Below are 14187 nucleotides of genomic sequence, written 5' to 3'. Positions count from 1 at the left end.
ATTTAACCTGTCTCCTCCCCTTCATCTACACTGATTTAACAAGTGACATCAATAAGGGATCATAGCTTCACCTGGTCTGTTTATGTCATGATAAGAGCAGGCGTTTCAAATTCCTACACTCAGTGTAGGATTCAGTACAAAACATTTTCAGGCCCAGCCTTTAGAACTGGCTTTTCTAGAATGGGCACTATATTATGGTCAGTACATCCAATGGGTATGGATAGAGTTTTAAAGCAGAGTTCTGCAGGATTGGTAAAAATGTGATCAACACACATGGATAATATAGTTCCTGTACTGTTTGTAAACACCCTGGTAGGTTGATTAATAACCTGATCCAGATTACAGGCACTGGTTACAGTGAGCATCTTCCTTTTGAGCGGACAGCTTGATGAAAACCAGTTAATATTCAGGTCACCCAGAAAACTGACCTCTCTGTTAAAGCTGCAATAGGTCAGTTTTTGGGCCGACCTGACCAAATTTAAATAGAAATGTGAGTTATAAATCTGTCATTCTCATTGAAAGCGGTAGATCTGTTCTATGTGTGTTATTTCCATGATGCATGTCTATTACCCAGATAATGAATATTAGCACTTAGTGGCCTATAAGCACCCCCCAAAAAAGAGGCTTTAGATGAGGCAGGGGGACGTGCAATCACAACACTTCAACAGCATTAGACATCTCTCTAAGCTTTGCAGGAATATGGCTCTGAACATACTGTATACAGCAACACCTCTCCCATAGGCATTCCTGTCTCTTTTGTGAATGTTATATCCCTGTATTCCTACTGCTGTATCATCAAAATAATAAAGTGAGTCTCAGAGATGCCCAATATAATATTAGCAAGTTATTGATTTCATAAACCTTATTTCAAAGGCTACATACAGTGCATTCGGAAAGTGTTCAGACCCCTTGACTTTTTCCACATTTTGTTACGTTACTACCTTATTCTAAAATGTATTAAAACATGTTATTTTATTCATCTACACACAATACCCCATAATGACAAAGCAAAAACAGGTTTTAGACATTTTTGCTGATTTATAAAACATAAAAAACTGAAATATCACATTTATATAAGTATTCAGACCCTTTACTTAGTACTTTGTTGAAGCACTGTTGGCAGAGATTACAGCCTCAAGTGTTCTTGGGTTTGACGCTACAAGCTTGGCACAGCTGTATTTTGGGAGTTTCTCCCATTCTTCTCTGCAGATCCTCTCAAGCTCTGTCAGGTTGGATGGGGAGCGTCGCTGCACAGCAATTTTCTAGTCTCTCCAGAGATGTTCGATTGGGTTCAAGTCCAGGCTCTGGCTGGACCACTCAAGGCATTCAGAGACTTGTCCCGAAGCCACTCCTGCGTTGTCTTGGCTGTGTGCTTAGGGTCATTATCCTGTTGGAAGGTGAACCTTCGCCACAGTCTGAGCACTCTGGAGCAGGTTTTCATCAAGGATCTCTCTGTACTTTGCTCCGTTCATCTTTCCCTTGACCCTGACTAGTCTCCCAGTCACTGCTGCTGAAAAACATCCCCACGGCATGATGCTGCCACCACCATGCTTCACCGTAGGGATGGTGGCAGGTTTCCTCCAGACGTAACACTTGGCATTCAGGCCAATTACTTCAATCTTGGTTTCATCAGACCAGAGAATCTTGATTATCATGGTCTGAGAGTTCTTCATGTGCCTTTTACTGAGGAGTGACTTACGTCTGGCCACTCTACCTTAAAGGCCTGATTGGTAGAGTGTTGCAGAGATGGTTGTCCTTCGGGAAGGTTCTCAAATCTCCACAGAGGAACTCTGGAGCTCTGTCAGAGTGACCAGCATTTTCTTGGTCACCTCCCTGACTGACCAAAGTCCTTCTCCCCCGACTGCTCAGTTTGGCCGGTAGGCCAGCTCTAGGAAGAGTCTTGGTGGTTGTTCCATTTAAGACTGATGGAGGCCACTGTGTTCTTGTGGACCTTCAATGTTGCAGAAATGTTTTGGTACCCTTCCCCAGATCTGTGCCTCGACACAATCCTGTCTCGGAGCTCTACGGACAGTTCCTTCAACCTCATGGCTTGGTTTTTGCTCTGACATGCACTGTCAACTGTGGGACCTTATATAGACAGGTTTGTGCCTTTCCAAATCATGTCCAATCAACTGAATTTACTACAGGTGGTCATGGATTCCAATCAAGTTGTAGAAACAGCTCAAGGATGATCAATGGAAACAGGATGCACCTGAGCTCAATTTCGAGTCTCATAGCAAATGGTCTGAATACTTAAGTAAATTAGGTATTTCGGCTTTATTTATTTTTACATTGGCAAAAATTTCTAACAACCTGTTTTCTAGATTGATGAGGATTTTTTTATTTAATATATTTTAGAATAACAAAATGTGGAAAAAGGGAACAGGTCTGAACACTTTCCGAATGCACTTTATATTAATATGGGTTATTTTTTAGCTTTGGTAGCTTATCAGAGATAGACATAATATAAAAAATAATATAAAAGCATGACAAGAACATTGTTTGGCTAATAGTCAGTCAATCAGGCACTTGTGAGTGTCAGTTGGTTTATGTGTGTAATGCGGGGCTAAAGCTACTGACCCGGAAGCTAGGCTCTCTCACTCCTCCCAGTCTGGGCGGGAGGGTGGAGGGTGGAGAATGAGCGGGAGGGTGGAGAATGGGCGGGAGCGTGGAGAATGAGTCTATCGTAGCAGATGTAAGTAATGTCCCCACGCTCTATGGCAGCTTTCATGGCTGGGATAAGTTCTTTCCGCCTCTGGCGCACAGCTTCCGAGTAGTCCTCGTTAAGGAAGATGTTGGTTCATCTCAAGTTCTTTGCTCTCTCCAAAACAGCTATCTTGTCCCTAAACCATAGGAACTTAACCACTATCGGCCTGGGTCTGTCATCTAGGCTGGTTCCAGGTTTTCCAGACCTGTGGAAGCGTTCTACCTCAATCTTCGTATGATCCATCAGCAGCTTTTCAGTGATGTTTTTTTAAACGTTCTCCTCAGACTCAGCCTAGTTCTCATGTGAAGACTCTATGCCATCCATAATGATGTTATTCCTCCTGTTTTCCCAGTCATTGCTAATAATGATTCACAGACAGTGCTGATGTCATCACGTGTGGACTTACAGTTTGTTGTCATATTGCTGCAAGTCTCAAGACATCCACCTCTCCTTGGGAGAACTGCAAACTGTTCTTAAGGTCCTAGACCTCTGGTCAGATCGTCCATTTTTTTGTTAGCTGAACCCATCATTATTTGGACAAAGCTCTTGAAGCTATTTTCTTGTTGTTGTAACATCTGCTTATAGAACCATTTTTGTTTGTTTAAAAGATCATTCACCTGTGACTGAGAAAAACGATCCTCTCTGTTACTCCCACCGGCTTTGGTTCTGGATATCATGGTACCAACATAGGCCTCGTCAGAGGAACGTTGATATTGAGGTGTCCCTGTGTATGCCTAAGCATTAATGTGCTCTGAGCTAAGCCATGACCTGGGGTGAATACCTGTGGATCTCCCTTCCATACCGCAGACACACACACATGCGCGCACACAGACACACACACCTCTAATCTGGCATGGTTGCCAGATTAGGCTAGTGTAATACACTCTAAAGAGCAATGATGGAGTATAAGGCCTGTACATGATGTCAGGCAGGTGTAAACAGCCCGGGGCCATGAACACACGGTACTGAGCCAGGCCTTTGGGTTGAGAAAACACTGAACACCAAATACCCCCCGCCCCTCACACACACACATAGAATATCCCCCTGGTGCCCTCCACCGCCCCCCTGTTAGAGGATTGTATGGGACAGGGGACGACCACTGTGGTGCTGCTGGGCGGTAAGACCTGAGCAAATGTCAAACACAAGGGGTTGGCTGTCAGATAGGACCAAAGCCCCTGTAAGCCTTTAAGGCATTCCCCTCACTGCTGGCACTTGATGTTTAATACGTTTTTTTTAGCTTGAAAAGATTAAGTGGGTTGAAAAAAAAGAGAAAGATTAAATCAGCCGTGTGTGGGGTGTGTGTGTATGTGGGGGGGGGGGGGGGGTTCTGCAGCATCTGGGGCCACACTTAAGGCATTTGAAGGCCTTGTGAGATAAAACTGCCCAACTGTTGCTTCAATTTGTCATTTTCACACCACACACACACACACGTTGTTGCTTAAAACTTCTTCAGGATTGGTGGGTCCACTGCAGGACGATTGAGCTAATGTAACAAGCACGATTCCCAGGACATAGACATATCTGATATTGTCAGAAAGCTTAAATTCTTGTTAATCTAACTGCACTATCCAATTTACAGTAGCTATTACAGTGAACGAATACCAAGCTATTGTTTGAGGAGAGTGCACAATTTGAACATGAAAAGTTATTAATAAACAAATTAGGCACATTTGGGCAGTCTTGATACAAATTTTGAACAGAAATGCAAAGGCTCATTGGATCAGCATAACATTTTGCACATACACTGCTGCCATCTAGTGGCCAATATCTAAACGGCACCTGGGCTGGAATAATACATTATGACCTCTTTCTTGCATTTTAAAGATGATGGTACAAAAAAATACAAAAAAACAGTTGTTTTTTTCTTTGTATTATCTTTTACCAGGGCCCCCCTTTTCACATTTGTAAAATGTCATGCCCCCTTTTTATTTTTTATTATTGTTTATTGAGATAGCCTATATTAAATACACCACCAGATTGATTTTGTTTAATTTGAGGACATAGGAAAATGTTGTTTTGAAACTCATTTCCTGCAATTCTATGTAGTTTACCAAGACTCATGACATATTTTAGTTAGGCTATTTAATAATAATAATAATAATGTAAAATAAATTCTCGACCCGATTTCCCCAAATGTTTTTCATTGTATATAAAGTGCTGTGCAAAAGTTTTAGGCAGGTGTGAAAAAATTCTGTAAAGTAAGAATGCTTTCAAATATAGACATGTTAATAGATTATATTTATCAATTAACAAAATGCAAAGTGAGTGAACAGAAGAAAAATGTACATCAAATCAATATTTGGTGTGACCACCCTTCGCCTTCAAAACAGCATCAATTCTTCTAGGTACACTTGCACACAGTTTGAAGGAACTCGGCAGGTAGGTTAGCCCAAACATCTTGGAGAACTAACCACAGTTCTTCTGTGGGTTTAGGCAGCCTCAGGTGCTTCTCTCTCTTCATGTAATCCCAGGCAGACTTGATGATATTGAGATCAGGGCTCTGTGGGGGCCATACCATCACTTCCAGGACTCCTTGTTCTTCTTTACACTGAAGATAGTTCTTAATGATGTATGTTTGGTGTCATTGTCATGCTGCGGAATAAATTCGGGGCCAATCAGATGCCTCCCTGATGGTATTGCATGATAGATAAGTATCTGCCTGTACTTCTCAGCATTGAGGAGACGATTAATTCTGACCAAATCCCCAACTCCATTTGCAGAAATGAAGCCCCAAACTTGCAAGGAACCTCCACCATGCTTCACTGTTGTCTGCAGACACTCATTCGTGTATCGCTCTCCAGCCCTTCGGCGAACAAACTGCCTTCTACTGCAGCCAAATATTTGACTCATCAGTCCAGAGCACCTGATGCCATTTTTCTGCACCCCAGTTCCTGTGTTTTCGTGCATAGTTGACTATATGCCTACAAAATCCCTGACTTTGTGCAAGTTTGCCGACAAGAATTGATGCTGTTTTGAAGGCAAAGGGTGGCCTCAAACTGCACTATTTTGTTTCTCTCTGTAGCCCACGCACTTCCAATTTTTATATAAAGCATTTGATCTTTCCATTGAGTCAACGATGGAGGATAGGTTGATTTCCATTTTTTAAGTATACTTTTTTTTTGATGATTGACGAGAAGTATCACCCAACCCATCGGGTATCTCAGTGCACCCCCATATGCCATGTCTTGAAATATGCAGACAGACGGATTAAAATAAATTTACATTGTAATACTTCTGAGACATTTTTCTTACTCCGCCCATAACTTTTAGACTTTATAACATTCCCAGAAGGCATGGATTATTGAGTCATTATTATTTTTAGACTTCAGACTTGACTGACTTTGTGCTGTAGAATTTGTGACATAATTTTATGAGAGATAGAACAGCAGCATACCTGTATGGAATGAAGAAAAAAAGAATCACGATGCACAACGCTCTCCAGCTCTGCTTCTTCAACTAAAAATAATTACAAGGCCGTGGGGCGGACAGTGGCACTGTTTCACCCCATCTTTAAGGTTAGGAGCAGAGGTTGAGGTAGATGGTGTTTGCTATAGTGATTTTATATTTGGGGTATGCATATGGTTTAAAAATCGACTTATTTTCAGTGAAATGTGAAACATCATGGGAAACGGTGTTCTTCCTCGTGTTCTAAGAGGTGAGAGGGGCTTAGAGGGATGATGCAACCACAAGCTGAGAGCCACCCCCTCAACCCCTCACACGCTCCTCTCTACTCTGTGGAAGGTTATCATTAGTTTGAATTAGTGGTTTGCCCCATCAGCTGTTCCATTCACCTGTACTTCAGATACTTTACCTTTGGTGTTTCTTCCTCTCTCATTTCACATAGACAGATTCAAACCTAGGTTGAAGATAACAAAGGTTAAGACAATAGGATTCTAATATTCTAATCGGTTTATTTTCAAAAGCTTCCTCATGGAATTATTAAGATCCTAACCTGGGTATCTTCAACCTTGAGTCAAACGAGGCTACCTCCTCCTCTTTAGGTAGATATCTGTCTCTCCGGATTATTACTTATATTTGCTTTGTAATGTTCATTTCAGATAGTGATGTTCAGGTATTAAATTGTCTTAATATGTTGATTAAAATCAGAAAGTTAGAAGGAAGAAATGTTATGATGTATTATAGAGCATGCTAAAAAAAACTTCCATTGTGAAGAAGGGCTTAGTATTTTATCGTCCCAATTTGTCACGTAGCAACCTCCTGCTACCTAATCAAAATTGAATCCATCCTGAGTCGCCGAAAGCTACCATCACTATTGTACAATATTACACAGAGAAATGATATGTCAGAGAGAGCTAGCAAAACATTAATCCACTTGTTCAGCCAAAGCAACAGGTCTGTGATGATGGAAAGTGGAAACATCCCAGAGATTAGCAGAGAGTGACATTGATACGAGTCAGAGATTCCAGAGCCTCAGCTCACAGGCAGCATCGTACCACACTAGTCTGTATGGCTGCAAGGGGCCCAAGCCAACACTCGCCACCTCAGCCAACGTTCACCATCTCAGCCAACACATTCTATTCTTCCTCAGCCTGGCTCTGCTTTTCAAGACTTCACTATCTCTCTCTAATTGGCTGAAACAAGAGGAGAGCAGGATGTAGTTATGAGGAATGTTCTGACTGGAATAATAAAACCAGGACTTCCTCTCTAGCTTTTCACTGACACAAGTCATTCAAAACAACCTTACGAAAATAAGTCGGGAAACTTTATATTTCAACTAAAATGGAGAACTCTGAAGAATTGATGGTCTTGAAATTGAACGCAATTGATAGTTCCATCCATCGCACCACGCAGAACAAATCACACAAAAAAACTTTCCTTCAACCACACACTCAGACCTAAACACTGGGCAGGGTGCTTAATAATTGGTGGGCAACAACAACAGCACATTTGCTTCATTCAAGTTGGGCCACCCACCAAGCTGTTGTGAAGCTGCTTGCCCTGGTGATAAGAAGCAGAAAGGGAGGACAGGCTGTTTTCTTCAAAAAGAAGGCCTGTAGATTCAGCCAGGGCCAGGTTGGAGGCAGGGCTGCCTTTGGGCTGACAGGCCCTGATTGACCGTGTTAGTTGGCCCCAGAGCTACACAGGCAGGGCCCTTTCAAAGAAGGAGCGAGGAAGAGGAGAGGAGGAGGGCGGTGGCAGTATTTATAGACAACAAGTGATGGGATGCCCTCGTTAGCACATGACCCACTGGGCCAGATGACTGAGGCACCGCCGAGGGTCACATGACCATATTACTCCAGCGCCCCGCAAGAAGAGAGGGTCTGCCGCACACAGAGAGCATAGTGAGAGAGGAAGGGAGGGGAGGTAGCGATATAGAGCAAAGTGAGAGAGAGAGGGAAGGGAGGTAGCGATAAAGAGCATTGTGAGTAAGAGGGAGGGAGGGGAGGGAGGGGAGGTAGCTATTAAGAGCATAGTGAGAGAGAGAGAGAGAGAGAGAGAGAGAGAGAGAGAGAGAGAGGGAGGGGAGGTAGCTATAAAGAGCATAGTGAGAGAGAGAGGGGAGGGAGAGGAGGTAGCGATAAAGAGCATTGTGAGAGAGGGAGGGGAGGTAGCTATAAAGAGCACAGTGAGAGAGAGAGAGAGAGGGGGGGGGGGGAAGGGAGGGAGGGGAGGTAGCTATAAAGAGCATAGTGAGAGAGAGAGAGAGAGAGAGAGAGAGAGAGAGAGGGAGGGGAGGTAGCGATAAAGAGCATAGTGAGAGAGAGGGGGAGCGAGAGAGGAAGAGGGAGAAAAAGAGACAGTGTTTGGAAAGAAAGAGAGAGGGAGGAGAGAGAGAGATAGAGAGCGAGAGCGACAGAAAGGTAGAGAGGAGTTAGAGGGAGAGTACAGAGAGTACAGGATGTATGGTATGAAAGACCAGGAGAGGGTGAGGTGAGAAGGATGAGTCAGTGAAAGAGAGACAGAGAGAGAGAGGCCTTAGGACACACCTACTCATTCAGGGTTTTTTCTCTATTTTCTACATTGTAGAATAATAGTGAAGACATCAAAACTATGAAATAACACATATGGAATAATGTAGTGACCAAAAAAGTGTTAAACAAATCAAAATATATTTTATATTTGAGATTCTTCAAAGAAGCCACTCTTTGCCTTGATGACAGCTTTGCACACTCTTGGCATTCTCTCAACCAGCTTCATGAGGTAGTCACCTGGAATGCATTTCAATTAAAAGAGGTGGCCTTGTTAAAAGTTAATTTATGGAATTACTTTCCTTTTTAACGCATTTGAGCCAATCAGTTGTGTTGTGACAAGGTAGAGGGGGTATACAGAAGATAGCCCTATTTGGTAAAAGGCTAAGTCCATATTATGGCAAGAACAGCTCAAATAAGCAAAGAGAAGCGGCAGTACATCAATAATTTAAGACATGAAGGTCAGTCAATCCGAAAAATGTCAAGAACTTTGAAAAAATAAACTAATAAATAAAATGCCTTATTTACATAAGTATTCATACCCTTTGCTATGAGACTTGAAATTGAGCTCAGGTGCATCCTGTTTCCATTGATCATCCTTGATCATGTTTCTACAACTTGATTGGAGTCCACCTGTGGTAAATTCAATTGATTGGACATGATTTGGAAAGGCACACACCTGTCTATATAAGGTCCCACAGTTGACAGTGCATGTCAGAACATAAACCAAGCTATGAGGTCGAAGGAATTGTCCGTAGAGCTCCGAGACAGGATTGTGTTGAGTCACAGATCTGGGGAAAGGTACAAAAAACATTATGCAGCATTGAAGGTCCCCAAGACCATAGTGGCCTCCATCATTCTTAAATAGAAGAAGTTTGGAATGATCAATCGTGGGAGAAGGGCCTTGGTCAGAGAGGTGACCAAGAACCCGATTGTCACTCTGACATAGCTCTAGAGTTCCTCTGTGGAGATGGGAGAACTTTCCAGAAGGACAAGCATCTTTGCAGCACTCCACCAAATTAGGCCTTTATGGTAGAGTGGCCAGACGGAAGCCATTCCTCAGTAAAAGACAAGACAAGAGGAACAAGATTATCTGGTCTGATGAAACCAAGATTGAACTCTTTGGCCTGAATGCCAAGTGTCACGTCTGGAGAAAACCTGGCACCATCCATACGGTGAAGCATGGTGGTGGCAGCATGATGCTGTGGGGATGTTTTTTAGCGGCAGGGACTGGGAGACCAGTCAGAATCGAGGCAAAGATGAACGGAGCAAAGTAAAGAGAGATCCTTGATGAAAACCTGCTCCAGAGCATTCAGGATCTCAGACTGGGGAGAAAGTTCACCTTCCAACAGGAAAACGACCCTAAGCACACAGCCAAGACAACGCAGGAGTGGCTTCGGGACAAGTCTCTGAATGTCCTTGAGTGGCCAAGCCAGGGCCTGGACTTGAACCCTATCGAACATCTCTGGAGAGACCTAAAAATAGCTGTTCAGCAACGCTCCCTATCCAACATGACAGAGCTTGAGAGTATCTGCAGAGAGGAATGGGAGAAACTCTCTAAATACAGGTGTGCCAAGCTTGTAGCGTCATACCCAGGAAGACTCGAGGCTGTGATCACTGCCAAAGGTGCTTCAATAAAGTACTGAGTAAAGGGTCAGAATACTTATGTAAATGTGATATTAAAAAAAAAAGTTGTATATATTTGCAAAAATGTCTAATAACCTGTTTTTGCTTTGTCATTATGGGGTATTGTGTGTAGATTGATGATGGAAAAAAAAATATTTAACACATTTTAGAATAAGGCTGTTGAAAAAGTCAAGGGGTCTGAATACTGAATACTGGTCGTCATGGCAAACAATCAGGCATGACCAAACTACAGAGTCCTCTCAAGATGGTCTCCCACAATCCAACACAGTTAATGAGACAGAGGTATTTAGAGTTGCTATCCCACGACAGTTACATTATACTGAAGCTGTTTTTGTTGGATTAAGATGTTAGTCATCCCCAGTAAAATGATCTTTATTGATGTCTAGTAATCCAAGCCTTAACAGGATAGAACAGGGAACAAATACAGAGACATTATGGAACATATTGGGCTTACATGGGCACACACTGTGTTTTTTTTTGTTCTGGAAAGACTCCTGGGGGGTGTCCCCTACCCCTCACCCCATCACCACCACCACATGCAAACAAATACTCGTAGCCCACCTCTCCCTCCTTTTCCTCTTCCCCCATCTCCTCCTTTTTGGAATCATTGATGTGAGGTCTATTGTGTGAGCTGAGCAGAGCAGAGTGGAGGGAGAGGAAGCGTGGCCCTGCGTGGTCTCAGCCTTGGACTCTGTTACGGCCTGACCACTGACCCACTCACCCGCCTTTTAAAGAGGTTTTAGGGTCACAGGTTCACAATAAGGTGACTCAACTGTGAACGACGGACGGCATCTCCTTTCAAAGGCCTGGCCTTCACATCTACTTCTCCCCCTCCCTCTCTCTTCCTCTCTCCCTCTATCCCCCAGCCCTATCTTATCCCTCTTTCCACTAACCCCATCTAACCCCTCTCTTCTCCCCAGCCCCATTTCACCGCTCATTCCGCCGGCCCTGTCTAACCCCTCTCTCTCCCCCAGCCCCATCTCACCCCTCTTTCCTTCAGCCACATCCTCAGTGCCTGTCACTATGCACCCAACACCTACCCCGCCGCAACAGTGCTAATCAGCATAGCATCCCAAGGAGGTGAGAACATGAGGTTTGATGAGGGTTGGGGCCTCAGAGCACGGCTAACGCTAATGCTCATGCTTCAGGTTACTCACTGGGGATAAAACCTGACCACATTTCCATGGGCAGCTACAATAGGACTAACTGTCGCCAAGAAAAGTAATTTATACTGACTGCATAGACATCCAATAATTCACAGAGGAATTCAGACTGTATCAATAATCATTGCTGCATTTTAGCCAGACTGTTATGTGCTAGCTGTCTAGCCTGTGTTTTATAAATGTACAATGCGCATACAACTATGCCTTTAAATAAGGAATTGGCAACTCGTTCTCATTCTGAGAAATAAGCATATTCTTATCCAGGTAGGCCACTTGATTTCAAAACCTAAACAAAGTGAACAGGCTATGTTGTTCAAAAACAGTTGGAGACGGACAGAAGGCTGTATTCATAACAATTCAACTGTTCTACCTTGTAGAAAATAGATCCAAGTTTGCTACACTTTAAATATAAAGATTAGCTGGCTACTCACGAGCAGGTGGGCTTGTGTTTGAGAGATTGTTTTTGAGACCTGTGTTAATTTTATATATGGCCTGTATTTCAGAAGTTGGTCATCATTCATGGATGTGAATTGTGCATGGTTCTGGTTAAATTTGTAAGAAAAATTGCATTTTAATAAAAATACTTGATCGCCAATATTTAGCCTACTGTAGGTATAATTTTACAAGCCTTGAATTTATTTGATTATTCCCTACTGTTGCAAATGCAGTGTATTGACCTTTAATTGCGCAACAAAGCTTAGTTTGAAAAAATTTTGATAAGATTTTTCGGCCATATCGCCCAGCCCTACAACCCCTACAAAAATGTTCATTAATTATAATGCACATAATAATTCACATTTCCTGTTGCTGAAGGATTGTTTTCTTGCTGTAGCAAGCTGGCACATATTAAGATCCTACATCTGTAGTGAAGAAAGAGGACAAACAGTCCCTACTCAACATGAGAACCACTGTCAGTTCCAGACAAGGAGAATATCATGATCCATTTCATACAGACTTGAACATTTTGTTTGAAATTTGCTCATTGATAATGGAAAGGCAAAACATCAACAGTGGTTTTATTGTAAGAGCATCTACTACAGTAGATAATACACTGTGTTTGTCATTGTACCATCAATTTACACTTCAATGGAAGAAATACAGCATTCTGTCCTACCATTCCATGTCCACAGTCTGTCCCATCAGCCAAGGGCATGTGCTGTGTCCGACACCCTTTATGGCCCCCCTCAGCACTCGTACACCAAAGCCTCTTGCACTGTTTCTGTGTGGAAAGAGACAGCGAGAGAGGGAAGAAAGAGACATGCGGGAGAGAGGCGGAGAGACAGAGAGAGGAAGGGAGCGTTAAACACTGTTACAATACAACTGTTACACTGCAGGAGAATCATTTAACTGTTTCACCCCAAACTACAAATCCCTAGTATTGACAGGCTGACAGGACTGTGCTGCTCAGTAGTAAGTACTGTGAGATGTGTAACAGGCTTTATGTACAGTTCAGCCTCTAGAACACCAGACAGTAACTTTTACAGCTACTTGGGCAGCTGTTACTATCACTATAGATTAGCCACACAGTATTCCAGAAGTCTCCAACCAGACCAGAGAGGGCATAAAGTCTTAAAGCATGTTCAACATGAGAATATATGCTCTGTTCGAAGGGAAAGCAGCTTCCCTCACAGCAGCCTATTAAACCCTGAACAAAGCTAATTGTCTCATAAAACCACCAAAGCTGTGTGTCATACAGACAGCTCATTAAAAACAATGACTGGGGAAGGGGGGTACAGTACAGTGTTGTCTATACTATATAAACGTATGACTTCATCATCTCAACACAAGTGCCTTATCATAGACAAGACACATTAGAACCTCAGAAGCATATGACATCATTATCCATAGGGGGTTTGGTTGAGGACACTTTTTTGGAGATAATAGAGACTGAGTTTACGTCCCAAATGGCACCCTATTCCTTATGTAGTGCACTATATAGGGAATAGGGTGCCATTTGGGACATACCTTGAGAGACACCTGGTTGTGAGGAATGAAACCTGGCTCACCATGTAAGGGCAGACCATGGATCCGGTGCCAAACATGAGCTCACACTGTCGGTTGGCATTGTAGATCTGACCAGGGAGGTGGTTGGGTAGCTCGTACGTCCTGCTCACTGGCTCGTCCAACAGGCACTCTCCGTACCCTGTGCTGAAAGGTAATACATACACACATAAATTTGCACGTATGCACACACACACACACACACACACACACACACACACACACACACACACACACACACACACACACACACCCCACAACCAGTAAATAAGAACACATAAAAGCTGCATCACGCAAAGTGCTTCATCAGTCAAGATTCATACTGTACAACAGAGTAGTCAGGATAATGTCATCTTTGTTATTCATAATCACAAAATAAACATCTCCGTGTCACCATCCAGGATTGATGATATTCAAATGTAAACATTTTTGTCCCATGTGGGTGGTCTGGTCTGATGTGTGATGTTACGTAACAGTGAGACTGACACCACTTCCCCTCAGTGAGACCTAATATTAGTTAATGCTGTCACTATGAAACTGGAGCCAGGCATCATACAGAAGGAATAAAGCTGCATTTACATGCAGACACAAAGCTATCCCAACCACATGTTTATTCAACAGACATTTCTCTGTGCACAAAGCAAACAGAGGATTTTGAAGATGGTGCAGGATTGAGATGGCTGCCGTTTTACGGGCTCCTAACCAATTGTACTATTGTGTGTGTTTTTTCCCCTTATTT

At 43.0% G+C, this 14187-nt stretch overlaps 1 protein-coding gene across 2 annotated transcripts in view; it reads right to left on the bottom strand.

Moving 5' to 3' along the window:
- LOC115151825 (A disintegrin and metalloproteinase with thrombospondin motifs 20) overlaps positions 1-14187 on the bottom strand; it is a 137181-nt gene that overhangs the window by 54453 nt on the left and 68541 nt on the right. For both annotated transcript variants that reach the window (XR_003867366.1, XM_029696082.1), the window contains exons 10-11: positions 13454-13595; positions 12562-12666 (exon numbers count right to left, since the gene is read on the bottom strand). Coding sequence is in view for 1 of the 2 variants with exons in the window: in XM_029696082.1 (XP_029551942.1) it covers positions 12562-12666; positions 13454-13595 (247 nt within the window). In the remaining variant the exon portion in view is untranslated. The remainder of the gene's footprint in view (positions 1-12561; positions 12667-13453; positions 13596-14187) is intronic.

This window comes from Salmo trutta, chromosome 17 (genome assembly GCF_901001165.1).
Source record: "Salmo trutta chromosome 17, fSalTru1.1, whole genome shotgun sequence".
In the NCBI taxonomy this organism is placed as follows: Eukaryota; Metazoa; Chordata; class Actinopteri; order Salmoniformes; family Salmonidae; genus Salmo; species Salmo trutta.
This window is presented reverse-complemented; position numbering and strand designations above follow the sequence as displayed.